This window comes from Crinia signifera, chromosome 2, assembly GCF_055691185.1.
Source record: "Crinia signifera chromosome 2, ASM5569118v1, whole genome shotgun sequence".
NCBI lineage: Eukaryota > Metazoa > Chordata > Amphibia > Anura > Myobatrachidae > Crinia > Crinia signifera.
In genome coordinates this window covers 190,758,243-190,771,224 of record NC_139218.1, presented here as the reverse complement: position 1 = coordinate 190,771,224, position 12,982 = coordinate 190,758,243, and the positions used below count along the sequence as shown (strand labels likewise).

At 41.9% G+C, this 12,982-nt stretch overlaps 1 protein-coding gene across 20 annotated transcripts in view; it reads right to left on the bottom strand.

Moving 5' to 3' along the window:
- The window catches only part of LOC146060339 (protein 4.1-like), a 158,350-nt gene that overhangs the window by 80,715 nt on the left and 64,653 nt on the right, over positions 1-12,982 (bottom strand). For 17 of the 20 annotated variants that reach the window (XM_083173434.1, XM_083173435.1, XM_083173433.1 and 14 more), the window contains exons 2-3: positions 7,925-8,378; positions 5,906-6,106 (exon numbers count right to left, since the gene is read on the bottom strand). In XM_083173434.1, the coding sequence (XP_083029560.1) occupies positions 5,906-6,106; positions 7,925-8,371 (648 nt within the window). In that variant the 5' untranslated portion in view covers positions 8,372-8,378. Of the gene's footprint in view, positions 1-5,905; positions 6,107-7,924; positions 8,379-12,982 lie in introns of those variants that run through there. The other 3 variants (XM_083173448.1, XM_083173450.1, XM_083173449.1) reach the window with 2 other exon arrangements.

Here is a 12,982-nt window from a genome sequence, read left to right as displayed (position 1 = left end):
ATAATGGGGCAGATGTATTAAGCCTTAACAAAAGATAATAGCAAGGGTGATAAAAAGAGATAAACTTCCAGCCAATCACCCCCTGTCATGTTACAGGCTGTGTTTGAAAAAAAGTCAGTAAGGAGCTGATTGGCTGGATGTTTATCTCTCTTTATTACCCTTGCATGTATCTCTTGTTATGGCTTAATACATCTGTCCCAATCTTCCCCAATTTCTTACTCGTTGAGAAATAACAGGATATCTGCTGTACAGAAAATTCACAACTTAAATGCAATATATCATTAACCTAAATAAAGGCTGCAGGTGCTAGTAAGTGGGAGTATGTATGTCCAATTTTCCTGTAAATGTCACGTTACCCAATGTAAAAGGTCGTAAGAATCATAAAGTGAGAGCGGCAAGTGGTTGATTTTGATGTAATTGATTGCCGCTTTAAAAGAAAAATAGGAAAACTCTCTCAAAATCTCTCATTTTGGGATTCTCACACTCTATTACATTTGTCACCACATTTTAGAATTTTGGCACGAAGATTATCAAACTCCACTGGGCTAGGGGCTGCTGTAAGTACTTAACCATTCAAAAGGCTAATAAATTAAGGTCCGACAATTTGGGCTCATGAGCTCCTTCAGGTTGCGGGAAGGAAGGAAGTGGAAATGATCACATTCCATAGTAACAGTATATAAAAGCCATCATTCTACCCACCATCAGCCTCTACTTCAGTGGTTCCCAAACTGTGTACCGTGGCTCCCTGGGGTGCCTCGGGACACTTGCAGGGGTGCCTCGGGTTGGTGGTCCAGGACCAATTCAAATTATTTATGATCAATTATTTATGGACAAAACCAGTGCTGGTGGCTGCCAATCATAAAATATGTGTACAAACAGAAGCAAATCCTGCCCTTTACCACATAACTGAACCCAAGAAGCACATATAAACACAATCTACTTCATTTTATATTTTTTTTTTTGGCCTAGGGGTGCCATGGTAAATTTCTGATACTCTAGGGTGCCGTGATTCGAAAAAGATTGGGAACCCCTGCTCTACTTCATACACAAATAGGCCCTTCTTAACAACACTGTACTGAAATAAACTAGCCCATAGAATTGTCCTTTTAGCACAATATGATTTTAATGTCTAGTTGTGAACTCTGCAAATATATATTCAACGGAATGGTGGCTTTAATATTTTAATTGATTAAAGAAATGATCGCAAGAATCTGAACAATCAACATTTTTTCAGAGCAATGATGTACTTTAACTAGTGGCGATTAAGTTTGAAACATATCTCTCTTTTGCCACTAATGTACGCAAATACAACACAAGCATTTAGTCTGACAGTCCTATACATGCACAGATCACAAGCAGTGAGAGATGTCCACATGTGTGACATTACTAATGGTGGCAGGTGTGTGAAATTACTAAGGGGGAGCTGGTGTAAGGAATTACTAATGTAAGGGGCCTACGATTGTGTTGCATGATGTGTTAAAGGGGTATATGGTGTACAACAATACATTCAAAGACACACCCCCCTTTTGAGTGACCCCCTATTTCTGGAGTGCGGCCCTTGAATATCTGCAGGAAATATTAAGTGGCCCCCCAGCTAAAATAATTGCCCACCCCTGCTCTAGGTTGTCATTAAGGCGACGATGAAAAATGCTCCCCGTAGGGCAGGAAAATTAACTTTTCTGTCACAAAGACCTAGACCTGCCAAGGGGGGTATTCAATCCTGGGAAATATTTCCGTTCCTCAGAAATATCTGACATTTTCACGTAGAAAAGATTTGTTCTTTATTTTTTCGCCGAAGCCACGTCTTGACCACTAATATGCAAATTTAGAGGCAGTTACCACGAATGCAAAGTTGAGTCCCGGCCGTTGAATAGGTTTAAATATTGGAAATATCATCTAGCACTGAATACCTCCCTAAGGGGGAAATTTACTAATATGTGTATTCGACGGCACGTGTGATGTTGCTATGGGAAGCCAATCAGAATGCACTTCTTATTTATTTAGCACCCTTTAGAAGATAGTAGACAGGATCTGATTGGTTGTCCATAGCATAGCAATATGACATGTGAAGTCTAATGCTGCCCATACATATGTGAGATATCGCATGCATTCATTAGATTTCGGCCACATCTGACGATAAATCGAATGATGCATTTTTATGCTGACATTCGATGCGATTCGCAGGCACGCCGTTGAATGTTGCATTGATAAATATTATGAGCTGCACATAATATTTATCGAATTGCATGAGCAATCGCATGTGGTTTTTAACCACATGCGATTGCTCGAATGCAATCAGCGGCGGGTTCAGGGAGCAGGGTCGGGATGGGGACCGGAGTGCTGGCGGGAAGCGGGACCTGGCTGGGGAGGCATGGCGGCTGTGTAGCGGGGACCGGAGAGGTGGCGGGGAGCGGTACCTGGCTGGGGAGGCATGGCGGCTGTGTAGCGTGTACCAGAACGGTTGCGGGGGAGGCATGGAAGCTGTGTAGCAGGGACCGGAGCGGTGGAGCTTTCAAGCGGCGGGACTCGGCAGCGGCAGCAGATGAATGAAACACTGGACGGCCCTCTGATTGGCTGAGGCCGCCCCTCTGAGCTCTCTCAGACAATCAGAGGGTCGTCCAGTGTTTCAAAGTCACTGCTGCTGCTGACAAGTCCCGCTGCTGACAAGCTCCGGTCCCGCCTACACAGCCCCACACCACCCCTCTTCCAGCACCCGATGTCCATCTCAGGATGACATGCGACATCGGGCGCTGCACTGGGCACCACTTGATGCGATCAGATGCAATGGGACATCGCAATCGCATCTGATCTCATAAATGTATGGGCATCATACTTCCCATTTTAGTAAATTCCCGCCTAAGTGTCTAGGTACCTTACTATACAGCAGCAGTTAGATTAGGATGGAATATTACAAAATTGAAGATTACAAATATCCTAACATATGGACATTAGGACCATATATGTATTTAATTGTGAAAACAAGCAGGCCTTACATTTAATAAGAACTGTCTCACAATCAATGCCACAGAAAGCAGCAGGAAGGCAACGACACCCAACAAAACCTTGCATGAAACTGGCATTATATGTTGATTAACCAGTCTAGGCCATTCACTGAAACGTAACAGGTCACACATGGGCACAAACAGATCAAGTTATAAACCTGCACTAAAATAGCAGATACTTTTCCAGATAATGTATAAGGTCCCTAAAAGTAAAACTACATTATGTACAGAAATCTTGCACAAACAAATGTTCTCTTGTTTTGATCAAAACATACAGTTCTTATTTTAGAACAGACACAAATCAGCATTTTGCCATAAGGAGAGAAATTTTAATACTGAAAGAAAACACCTGCCTGTTCCATCTGTCTAAAGGGTAGCAGCTGGATTGCCAGAGGACATTTGGGGCTAAATAGCTTGCATTTGTATTTAACCACTCATTTTCCATCTTCTTGGAAAATTAAATTAATTGAAAAAAGAAAATTGCAAGAGGATGCCAATGGCAACTAGATCCAAATATAATAGCACGCCCCCCTGAGTAACTGATTTCAGATCATTGGGAACAAAACAAGAAAGTAAAAAAGAATTAACAGATTAGTAATGGACAGACAGCTGTTGGCAAATGTTAAAGGATTCCCCGCCTTTACATGGCAAATCAGAAATGTTTAGATATAAGGTCTAGAAGAGCAGGATGCTCACAGACAGGCCAAATGGTCCTGGTGTCAGGCAGTAATTGCACCGTCAGAAGGAAATCTAAATGTCATTGTGGACTGCGCACTTTATATTATATAAACATCAGAGGAGGCTTTGGTTGACATTACAGAAGGGCATGGAAACCTTGCAGGGGATACTGCTTATTGGCCCATTGTGCAGAAAATTGCTTCCACCAGATAACCAACATCTTTACAGCATTGTTGACTCCTACAATATTAATGGGGAGATGCACTAAAGCAGGCATGTCCAACGTTGGCCCTCCAGATGTTGTGAAACTACACATCCCAGCATGCTTTGCCACAGTTTTGCTATTAGAGAATGCTAAAACTATTGCAAAGCATGCTGGGATGTGTAGTTTCACAACATCTGGAGGGCCAACGTTGGACATGCCTGCACTAAAGGGAGAACGTGGTAAAATCCCCGTTATCAGGGTTTTTGCTAAATTTTCCCATGCACTAAAACCCATTTGTTAGGTTTTCACAATAAGGCCAGTATTCAATGCTCCCGATTCACCTTTTTTTTCGGCGAATCGGGCTGTTTTCACTCCTTGTGGTGAATTTTTTTCACTGAAAATATGATTCACCCTATTCAATGTTTACTGTTCGCCGAAAGCGAACAGTGAATGCCGGACAGTTCTCCGTTCCATGCTCGCTGCAATTCGCTGGTGTATTTCAATGGGGTTTACACTGGGATTCGCTGAGAGTGTAATCAATGCTAGGATGGCAAATAGCTTTCTCCCTGATTTTTGCCATGATTCACCATTTTGCATTCGACATCTTTTTAAGGTGAACTGGAAAGTGATCTTTTAAAATAAAGGGGTTTTTTTGGTGTAAAAAAATCTGATTTTTTTTCTTTGAAGGGGCATGCTATTTTTATTCATGTACTTGAAGCACATTAATATTAATTTAAAAAAATTTTTTTTACACTTTCACCAGTGGGGGGCCGGGAGCAGCTCATTAGATATTCATATATTCACTTTACTTTGGTCCCGGCTTGTTACGTGCAGGACCAGAGGAGCGGCTCCCTACCCCCTGTCCCGTGCCAGCATTCCCGGGGGCAGCCTTTGCCCCGGGAGCCCTCCCCCACAAATTCTGGGGCAGACAGGGAGGCTTCCATCTCCCTGCCTGCCTCCGTCCCCCGGCTCCCTGCGGCATTAGCGAGCCCCTAAAATTAGCGAGCCCCTGCTGCATTGAATAGGGTGACAGGGAGGGCTGGCAGTGAATGCTGCAGCCCTCCAGAACCCTGTGAATGTGCAGTAAATCCTAAACAGGATTCGCTGCACATGGAGAATAAAAACATTGAATACTCCCCTAAAGAGTAAAGCCAGAGTGTTTGAGGGATCCATCAAGGATGCCTCCCAGCATGTCCTGCGGCCAGCGCTGTGAGTCTGCGCAGAGGGACTCCTGGGTCTCAGACCAGGAAGTCCAGCGCTGGAGTCGCTTTGAGAAGGACAGCTCGTATCGGAAGAGCTGCCCTTTGCGTTGTCAAGTGCATATATTAAGGCATATGTGAATATAAACTACGTGGTAGCCGGCCAATGCGGTGATGTGGGACAGCGGATATTAGTGCATCCTCCTAAGACTGCAAAGAGATCTTAAGCTTATGACAATGTATAAAACTACTGTTTACTTATTAATGACCACTTCATAACAAAAATATCTCTGGCTGTAGCAGACATGGTAGCAAGAATCTTGATGCCAAGACCATTTCAAACAATAAAAAACAATTATTTTTCATGTAGAACCTACTAGAAAAATTGCTTAATTTGTGGAACAATCATCTAAAAACTGTATCCAAGAGAAATCCTAGCAGATCAGCTGTATAGAAACAATGTGTAGAATAGGACAAGTGTAATAACATAAGACAAGTTAAAAAATCCCAAACACTTATTTAGCAGTCGGACTCATGGCCGATTTCGCCAGCTTCCGACACTAATTCGGCTGGTATTCAATGTACCAAGGGTCGAGTGTCATAAAGTCCTGAAATCACCAAAAATGGCTTCAAATTGTCAGAAGACAGGCGTGAATTTGACAATTAACGGCTATTTCCGACAAAAAAGTCAGATCTGACAGCCTTTAACTCCAGCATTAAAAAGGCAATTGACAATATTTCCCATGTCCGGAAACATTGGCACAGATTGAGTACCACCTTTAACCTTCATCTGCTAAACAACCACTTCCAAGACTCCTTACCTCCAACTGACACTCATACACAGTGTCATCAAGAAGGGAAACCCTGCAGTGCATGTTGGGAGATCTCCTGGCCACTTTCTGTGTACTCTTCACTTCTTCAGTTTTCTTTAGCCTTTGTTCCTCGTTGACCTTAATAGATTCTTCTCCTTCCTCAAGATCTGCTTCTTGTTCTTGATCGTCTTTCCTGTCCTCCTGAGCAGGCTGAAAAAAAATAACCAGTTCAATCTAAATCTAAAGAAAATATATATGCACCCTAAATATTTATCTTTACAATTGCCAGGTTTAGCAAGTGTGATAATGCTATGCCCTACATCTAGCCAACACGCCGCTATGTTTAGAAGGATAGTCAAAGGTAAGGTAGAAGCCAAATTTCTGGCTCCCCTACACATAAGCCTCCCCTTCCACAGATATTCTTGTTCAAACCTAGATAGTGTTAAGCTAAAATTCTGAAAATAAACTGTAAAAGATAATAAAGATAAAATAGAAATGTAAGTAGTTGTTGAGAATTTTGCCGGGGCAAAAGAGAGGAAAATAATAGACTTCAGTAAAATTGCACTCTGTGGGTAGATTTACTAAAGATCCAAAAGTGAAAAGCAGTGGTGTTGCTAATAGCAACCAATCAGATTCTATTATTTTCTGAGATGAAATGGAGAACGGATAGACAGAATCCGCGTGCATGCTACGGGCAACACCACCACTTCATATTTTTAGAAACTACCACTATGGCTTTGTATGGTTACAAGACTTATGAGAGGGTGTGTTTAAAGGGAAAATACCACATGATTTGCCTTCATAATTCCTCCAGTTTATGGTGGGTCACCTTTATATCACAGTAAATAGTACAAAACGTGACAAATTAATGAAGTGAAATCAATTCACACTTTATTATAAGTACATAAAGTTAAAGTACCCAACTTCTGTTACCTGATCAAATAATACAGGTTAATCCGCTTAGTCTCAACATGTCTGGATCATTCTTATCAATATACATTGCATATACGCAGCATTTTAATTGCAGTTCCCTAGCTCCCGATAGAGACTGAGGGGCTTTGTCTAGCTAAAGGCTTATATAACAAAATGTGGGTGTTGGCTTATGAATGTTAATCTATATTAAATTGTACCAGTAAGTGGCCAGTAGCACATAGTAAGGACCATTCTTATCTCTTGCACATGCTCATTAAGTACTAATATATAAAAAAGACTATAGCAACAAGACACAAAGGGCCTGATTCAGACTCTTACGCAGGGCTGCAAATTTGCAGGCCTGCTGACTATCAAATGACCACGCATGCACATGGTACCCTTGTGTACATGGCGTGGGGTCCCCTTGCGAACTAAGCCAGCTATGGCTACACCTTGCTGGTTGTTTGCAAGGTGATTGACAGCTGGGGGCAATTGTACTGGCACTCCAGCATTTTCTGTGAGTGCCACCTAAAAACGCAGGCAGGCCCGGCTGTAGAAGTCATTAGTGCCCTTGATCTCAGTAAGTCTACAATTACTCGGTGCTGCGATCAGGAGGAAAACCATTAGAAGGTCAGTGATTGGTTTTCCCCGTGAGAACAGCTACGGACATATACGCAGCCGTGCACAGGAGCAGGGGCGAAGATTCGCAGCCCAGCAATCAGGTACGATTCAGGCCCAATGTCTGAAGCTACATCATCAGTTTCTATAGTGCCATACAGGGTACTATTCCTTAGATGCCCATGGTCAAGCACAATGTAGGCCTCTGAATTTATCTTGTCTGACTAACGGTTACAGCTATTTTAAGCATGAATACAATCTACCTAACAATCTAAGGGGCCCTACAGAGGTATTAAAAGGTGTATACTGTGTTGAAAACAAATTATTACCCTAATCATGGTTACACATCAATCTCTAAATACAGACATTTAAAAGACAGTATACAAAAAACTGAGTCACTTAGTTTTGACTGATTGAACTATTTAATAATTGTAATTTATCAGTGCTGGATGTTTGCACCCTAAGCTCAGACATTGGGCTGCCCAAATGGCTGCTTACCTGGGTTTCCGCACTGCTGAGAGAATGGAGATCAAGAGATGGGTCGGTTCTAAGTTCAGGTTCCGGAGCAGCAATAGGAGCCTTTAGAAAAACTTCATCTTCCAGCTGCTCTCCTAGACCTTCATCTACTTCCTTTTGATCCACCTCTCCTTTCTCTGCTGGCAAATTAACCTCGTTTCCTTCTTCGGTCACCTGAGATTTTGGCCTTTTCAGAAAGGATGAGAATAGCCGTGACAAACCTTTACCTTCTGAATTCCGTTCCTTGCTTTTGCGGGTGCTTGGTGAAGCTGTGGAAGGAGAACCATGTGTTTGCTCAGTATCCGGGTTGTCCCCTGTATCCAATTCTTGAGATTTACTTGCTGTCGCCTCTTCCTGCTCCTTCCCTTCTTGTTTTTGGTCTTGAGGAGGACTTTCTGCCTCAGCCACTAAACTCTTCTCTGTGGTCATTGTGCCACTGTAACAGATTAAAAGTAAAATATTAAGAGATAAAATATGCTAAAAAAGGACTCAGTGAAGATGCATTACAAGTATTTAAAGCAGACAAAAAACTTGCCCATTAACACTAACCTTGAGAAACATTTGTAAAACATGAAATCTTTATTGGACAGACCACAATTTTAGAACATTAAATTAGATACATATGTAACCATAAATAAGAGTTAACAAAACTGCTGGATACAAGAAAGGTTTCGTATCTCTCAAACATTTGGCATCTATCTCCTTTAGTTAACCAGCAAACATGTGACAATTCTCATGTCAGGAATACAATGCATATAGCTGATGATAAAGCAAAGATACAATCTACAAGGACAATAGTCAAAAAACTGAAATAATCTTAGTATTCAAAATGGGGGAATGGTCACAGGTCACGGGGGCTTACCTCTAATCAAGAGACCCTAGCCTCAATATACTTCCATCTCGCTGTATGCTGGGCAACCGGCAAAGTGATGGGAGGAGCTATTCCACCAGTTACTTCTACTGTAGGTGCCGTATCACCAAGAAGCCCTGACAATCTTTTGGGCAAGACTGGCTGATCAGGCCATCAGACCTTCTGGCATTTGCCAGAAATGCCAGTCCAGCCTGGTCTACAACCATGCACCAGTAAATCACTGAAATAGAACTAAACCAGTGACTCAAGTTAAGTATGTGGATTGTTAATAACATTATACAAATTAATCATTAAGGCAAAAAAGAGGATTATATATTTACTAGCAGTTATTTATATAGAATATACACATTCTATGGTTTTGGAGTGTGGGAAAAAACAGAAGTACCCAGAGGAACCCCATGTAAACACAGGGAGAATATATAACGTTTACATAGGTCTCTGAAGGAAATAGTTGCAAGCCAAGAGCCTCAGTGCAGCGAAGCAGTAATTCTAACCATTTCAATTTCCACAGTGCCTTGTTGTATCTTTACAGGGCTTGCATGTGGTCTTAGGGCCTTATTCGAGTTCACTCTTTCAGACAAAATCCATCTTAGATGGACAAAACCATGTGCACTGCAGGGGGGCAGATGTAACTTGTGCAGATCTAATTAGATTTGGGTGGGGTTTTACTTCAAAGTGAGATCTATATTGCAGTGTTAAAATAAAGCAGCCAGTATTTACCCTGCAAAGAATCACCAAAAAAATCACCAAATCTATTTCTATCTGCACATGTTACATCTGCCCCCCTGCAGTGCACATGGTTTTGTCCATCTAAGAAGGATTTTGCCAGAAAGAGTGAACTCGAATAAGGCCCTTACATTCCAGAGGATTCGTCATGATAAGCCGGCTGTCGGGATCCCAGCGTTCAAAATCCCGACGCCGGAGTCCCGAACGCCGGAATCCAGACAAGGGGGGGGGGGGGGGGGGCGTGGATCGCCCCCCCCCCTTGCGGACTCGCTGCGCTCGCCACGCAGCGGGCCTGGTGCCTCGCTACGCTCGGCACACTAATTTATTCTCCCTCCGAGGGTGTCGTGTACACCCACGGGGGGAGAAAGTGTCGGGATTTTGGCGTTCGGGATTCCAGCGTCGGGATTTTGAACGCCGGGATCCCGACCGCCGGGATTTACACTGCATCCCATTACAGAGAACCTCTTATAAAATTATTAAGTGCACAATCTGTATTTTAAAATGGATACTGGTTTGCCAACTGTATTATAAAAAAAGCTAAATCAATTTAAAAACAACAGAAATCAAATCACAATGTTCCCCAGTTCCATTAATACTCAGTAATGCATTAAAATTGGAAGAACGTTTACTAGAAAAAAAAAAAAAAAAAATATATATATATATATATATATATATATTCACCCGTATAGGCCAGCACACCTTGTCAGCAGCAGCTGCAGCGTTGCCTTCCCCTGGTTTCCAGCAGGATTCCAAATACAGCAAGTTCGTGGGGCGGCACTCGCTTCAATAAAGACACTTCACAAGTGGAGTTTAAAGGTCTACGTTTCGGAGCTAATCACACTCCGTCATCAGGACACTCCTGATGACGGAGTGTGATTAAATAGCTCCGAAACGTAGACCTTTAAACCCCACTTGTGAAGTGTCTTTATTGAAGCAAGTGCCGCCCCACGAACTCGCTATATATACGGTATATATATATATATATATATATATATATATATATATATATATACACACATACACACACACACACACTGCATTCTACACTTTTAAATGTACGAATAATTCATAATTTTTGGGCCAAAAAGCACCAATATTATTAAACGGATTATAATTTGGACAACAATCACTTAATAATGGGTATATTGCTGTGGGACATGTATAATGAGGGTGTTGTTTAGATGGGACAGGTGTTTTTCATAAATTCACAGTGGTTTCAAAATAATACACTAATCAGTTACAGGCATTTTTATGCACCCCAAAATCATCTTTTTACATTTTACACATTTTCTGATTGTGGGGTTCCCAGTCCTCATTTTGTTTTGGAACAACTGCTTTTAGAATAGGGGTAAATTTACTGAAGTTCTACAAATGAAAAATGGTGATGTTGCACAAAGCAGTTAATCAGATTCTATAATTTCTCATCCTAAAAAATGATAGCATCTGATTGGTTGCTATTGACATCACCCCTTTTCAGTTTTAGAACCTTTAGTAAATATATTCAGGGAAGATCAAAATGTTCAATACATGTGCATTTCCTTTCCGAGTCTGACATACTAACGACTAAATATCTATATTTGCACCCTTTTAAGTACAGATTTTCCTGTGCACTAGGATTATTTTATATTCCATCTTTAAAAAATGAACCCAGTGATGCAGTACCACATTAAGCCCTCATCCAGACCAGCGTCATCCAGATGTCACAACAAAATATCTATGAGATATAGTGATTAGCAGGCCAGGTATCCATAGAAAAGAAGAGTTATGCAGTCAGCATAGAAAGTGCTTTCTCCATACAATACACAGTATTTCCTGCTGTGACATCTGGTGGAAACCAGTCTGGGAAAGCACAGCACATGGAGAGAGTACTCTATAATTAATGTTCTCACCCTGGGTGGACATGTGTCACGTGGAAGCTTATTTTTATTTTTCACAACATAATGCACAATTCATATGTAATAAAATTACATAAGGCATTGGGTCAGATACAACAAGCTTGGAAAAAAAAAGTGGAGACTGAAAAACAACCAGCAAGTCAGTACACAACTGTCATTTTTTAAATCATGACCAGTAACATGAGAATTAGGAGCTGATTGGATGTTTGTCTGTCTCCATTATATCACTTTTTCAAGCTTGGTGCATATGGCACAATGGGACAGATGTATTAAGCCTGGAGAAGAGATAAAGTAGAAAGTTATAACGCACCAGTGGTCTGAAAAATGACAGTTAGGAGTTGATTGGCTGGTGCATTATGCATCAGCAGGTGACTATAATGAGTGATATTGCTCACAAGGGATAAATTGATCAATATCCCTTTTTCCGAGATAAGTAGACTCCTGGGTTTCGTGCTGGGATTCCAGCAAACTACCCGGGTCTCTCATATGACAGAAAGGTGCCCCTTTTACCAAGGACTTCCATCCTGGGTAGAAAACCCATTTTAGAAGCCTCAGATTGACATTTGTAGCTGCCTAGATGTGGTGCTGCAGTGTGTAGTTGAAAGTAATGCATTTAGCATCTTGGTGGCTGGAATGCTGGCATTGTCAATACCAACACTGGCATCTTGAGTAGCACCAGGAGGCCGGCACCGAAATCCCGACATCAAAAAGGATTTGGGTGCGGGGATCCCCTATTGCAGGGATGATGATCTTAAGTATGCCGGGGCAGGTTCAAGCTAGGCCGGGAAGAGGGGGTTATAATGAGATGGTTAGGCAGAGGGGGGCAGGGTAAGGTTGGGCTGTGAGACAGGGTGATTGGGTTTAGGCAGCAGGGTTGGGGGGGGGGGGGAGTATACTTACCTGACCCCTGCTGGTATTCTGAATGCCGACATTCCAACCTCTGGTCATCCTAATGTAACCCAGTTGATGCAGCCTAACAACAGAGACACTGCCGGCTGAGGTGAGGCCTGGTGGCTGGTGCATGGCATGATGGAGTCTTTGATGTGTATATATGACATGTGTAAATATGTGTCTATGAGTATGACGTGTGTGTGTATCCATGACGTGTGTGTGTGTGTGTGTGTGTGTGTGTGTGTGTGTCATAAGAGCAATCTAGCAGCTTTGGCTTGTAGAATGTCAGTGCAGACCAGGCATATGTCTGATATGAAATTTCCCAGGTCTCAGGTGTAGTGTGAACAGGGACTTTTCGGACGTGAAACATCCAGTAAAAATCCCAGGTTGTACATCTGAAAGTGGTATAACTCTACCTAGACCCTGTGCATGGTCCATGAGAGACTATTGTATCACTAGTATCCTGTATTGTGTATCTACCTCCAAAGAAGAACATTACAACAGAAACATTTTCCAGATGCCTAGCCTGGAAGGACTGTCATTTTAGTTATGTGTAATTGACTTAGAAGTAGATTCACTAAAAGGTCAATAAAATTAAAAGCAACACTTATTTTTAACATTATTCGAGCCAGAAAAATGATAATCATTACTAGGCAA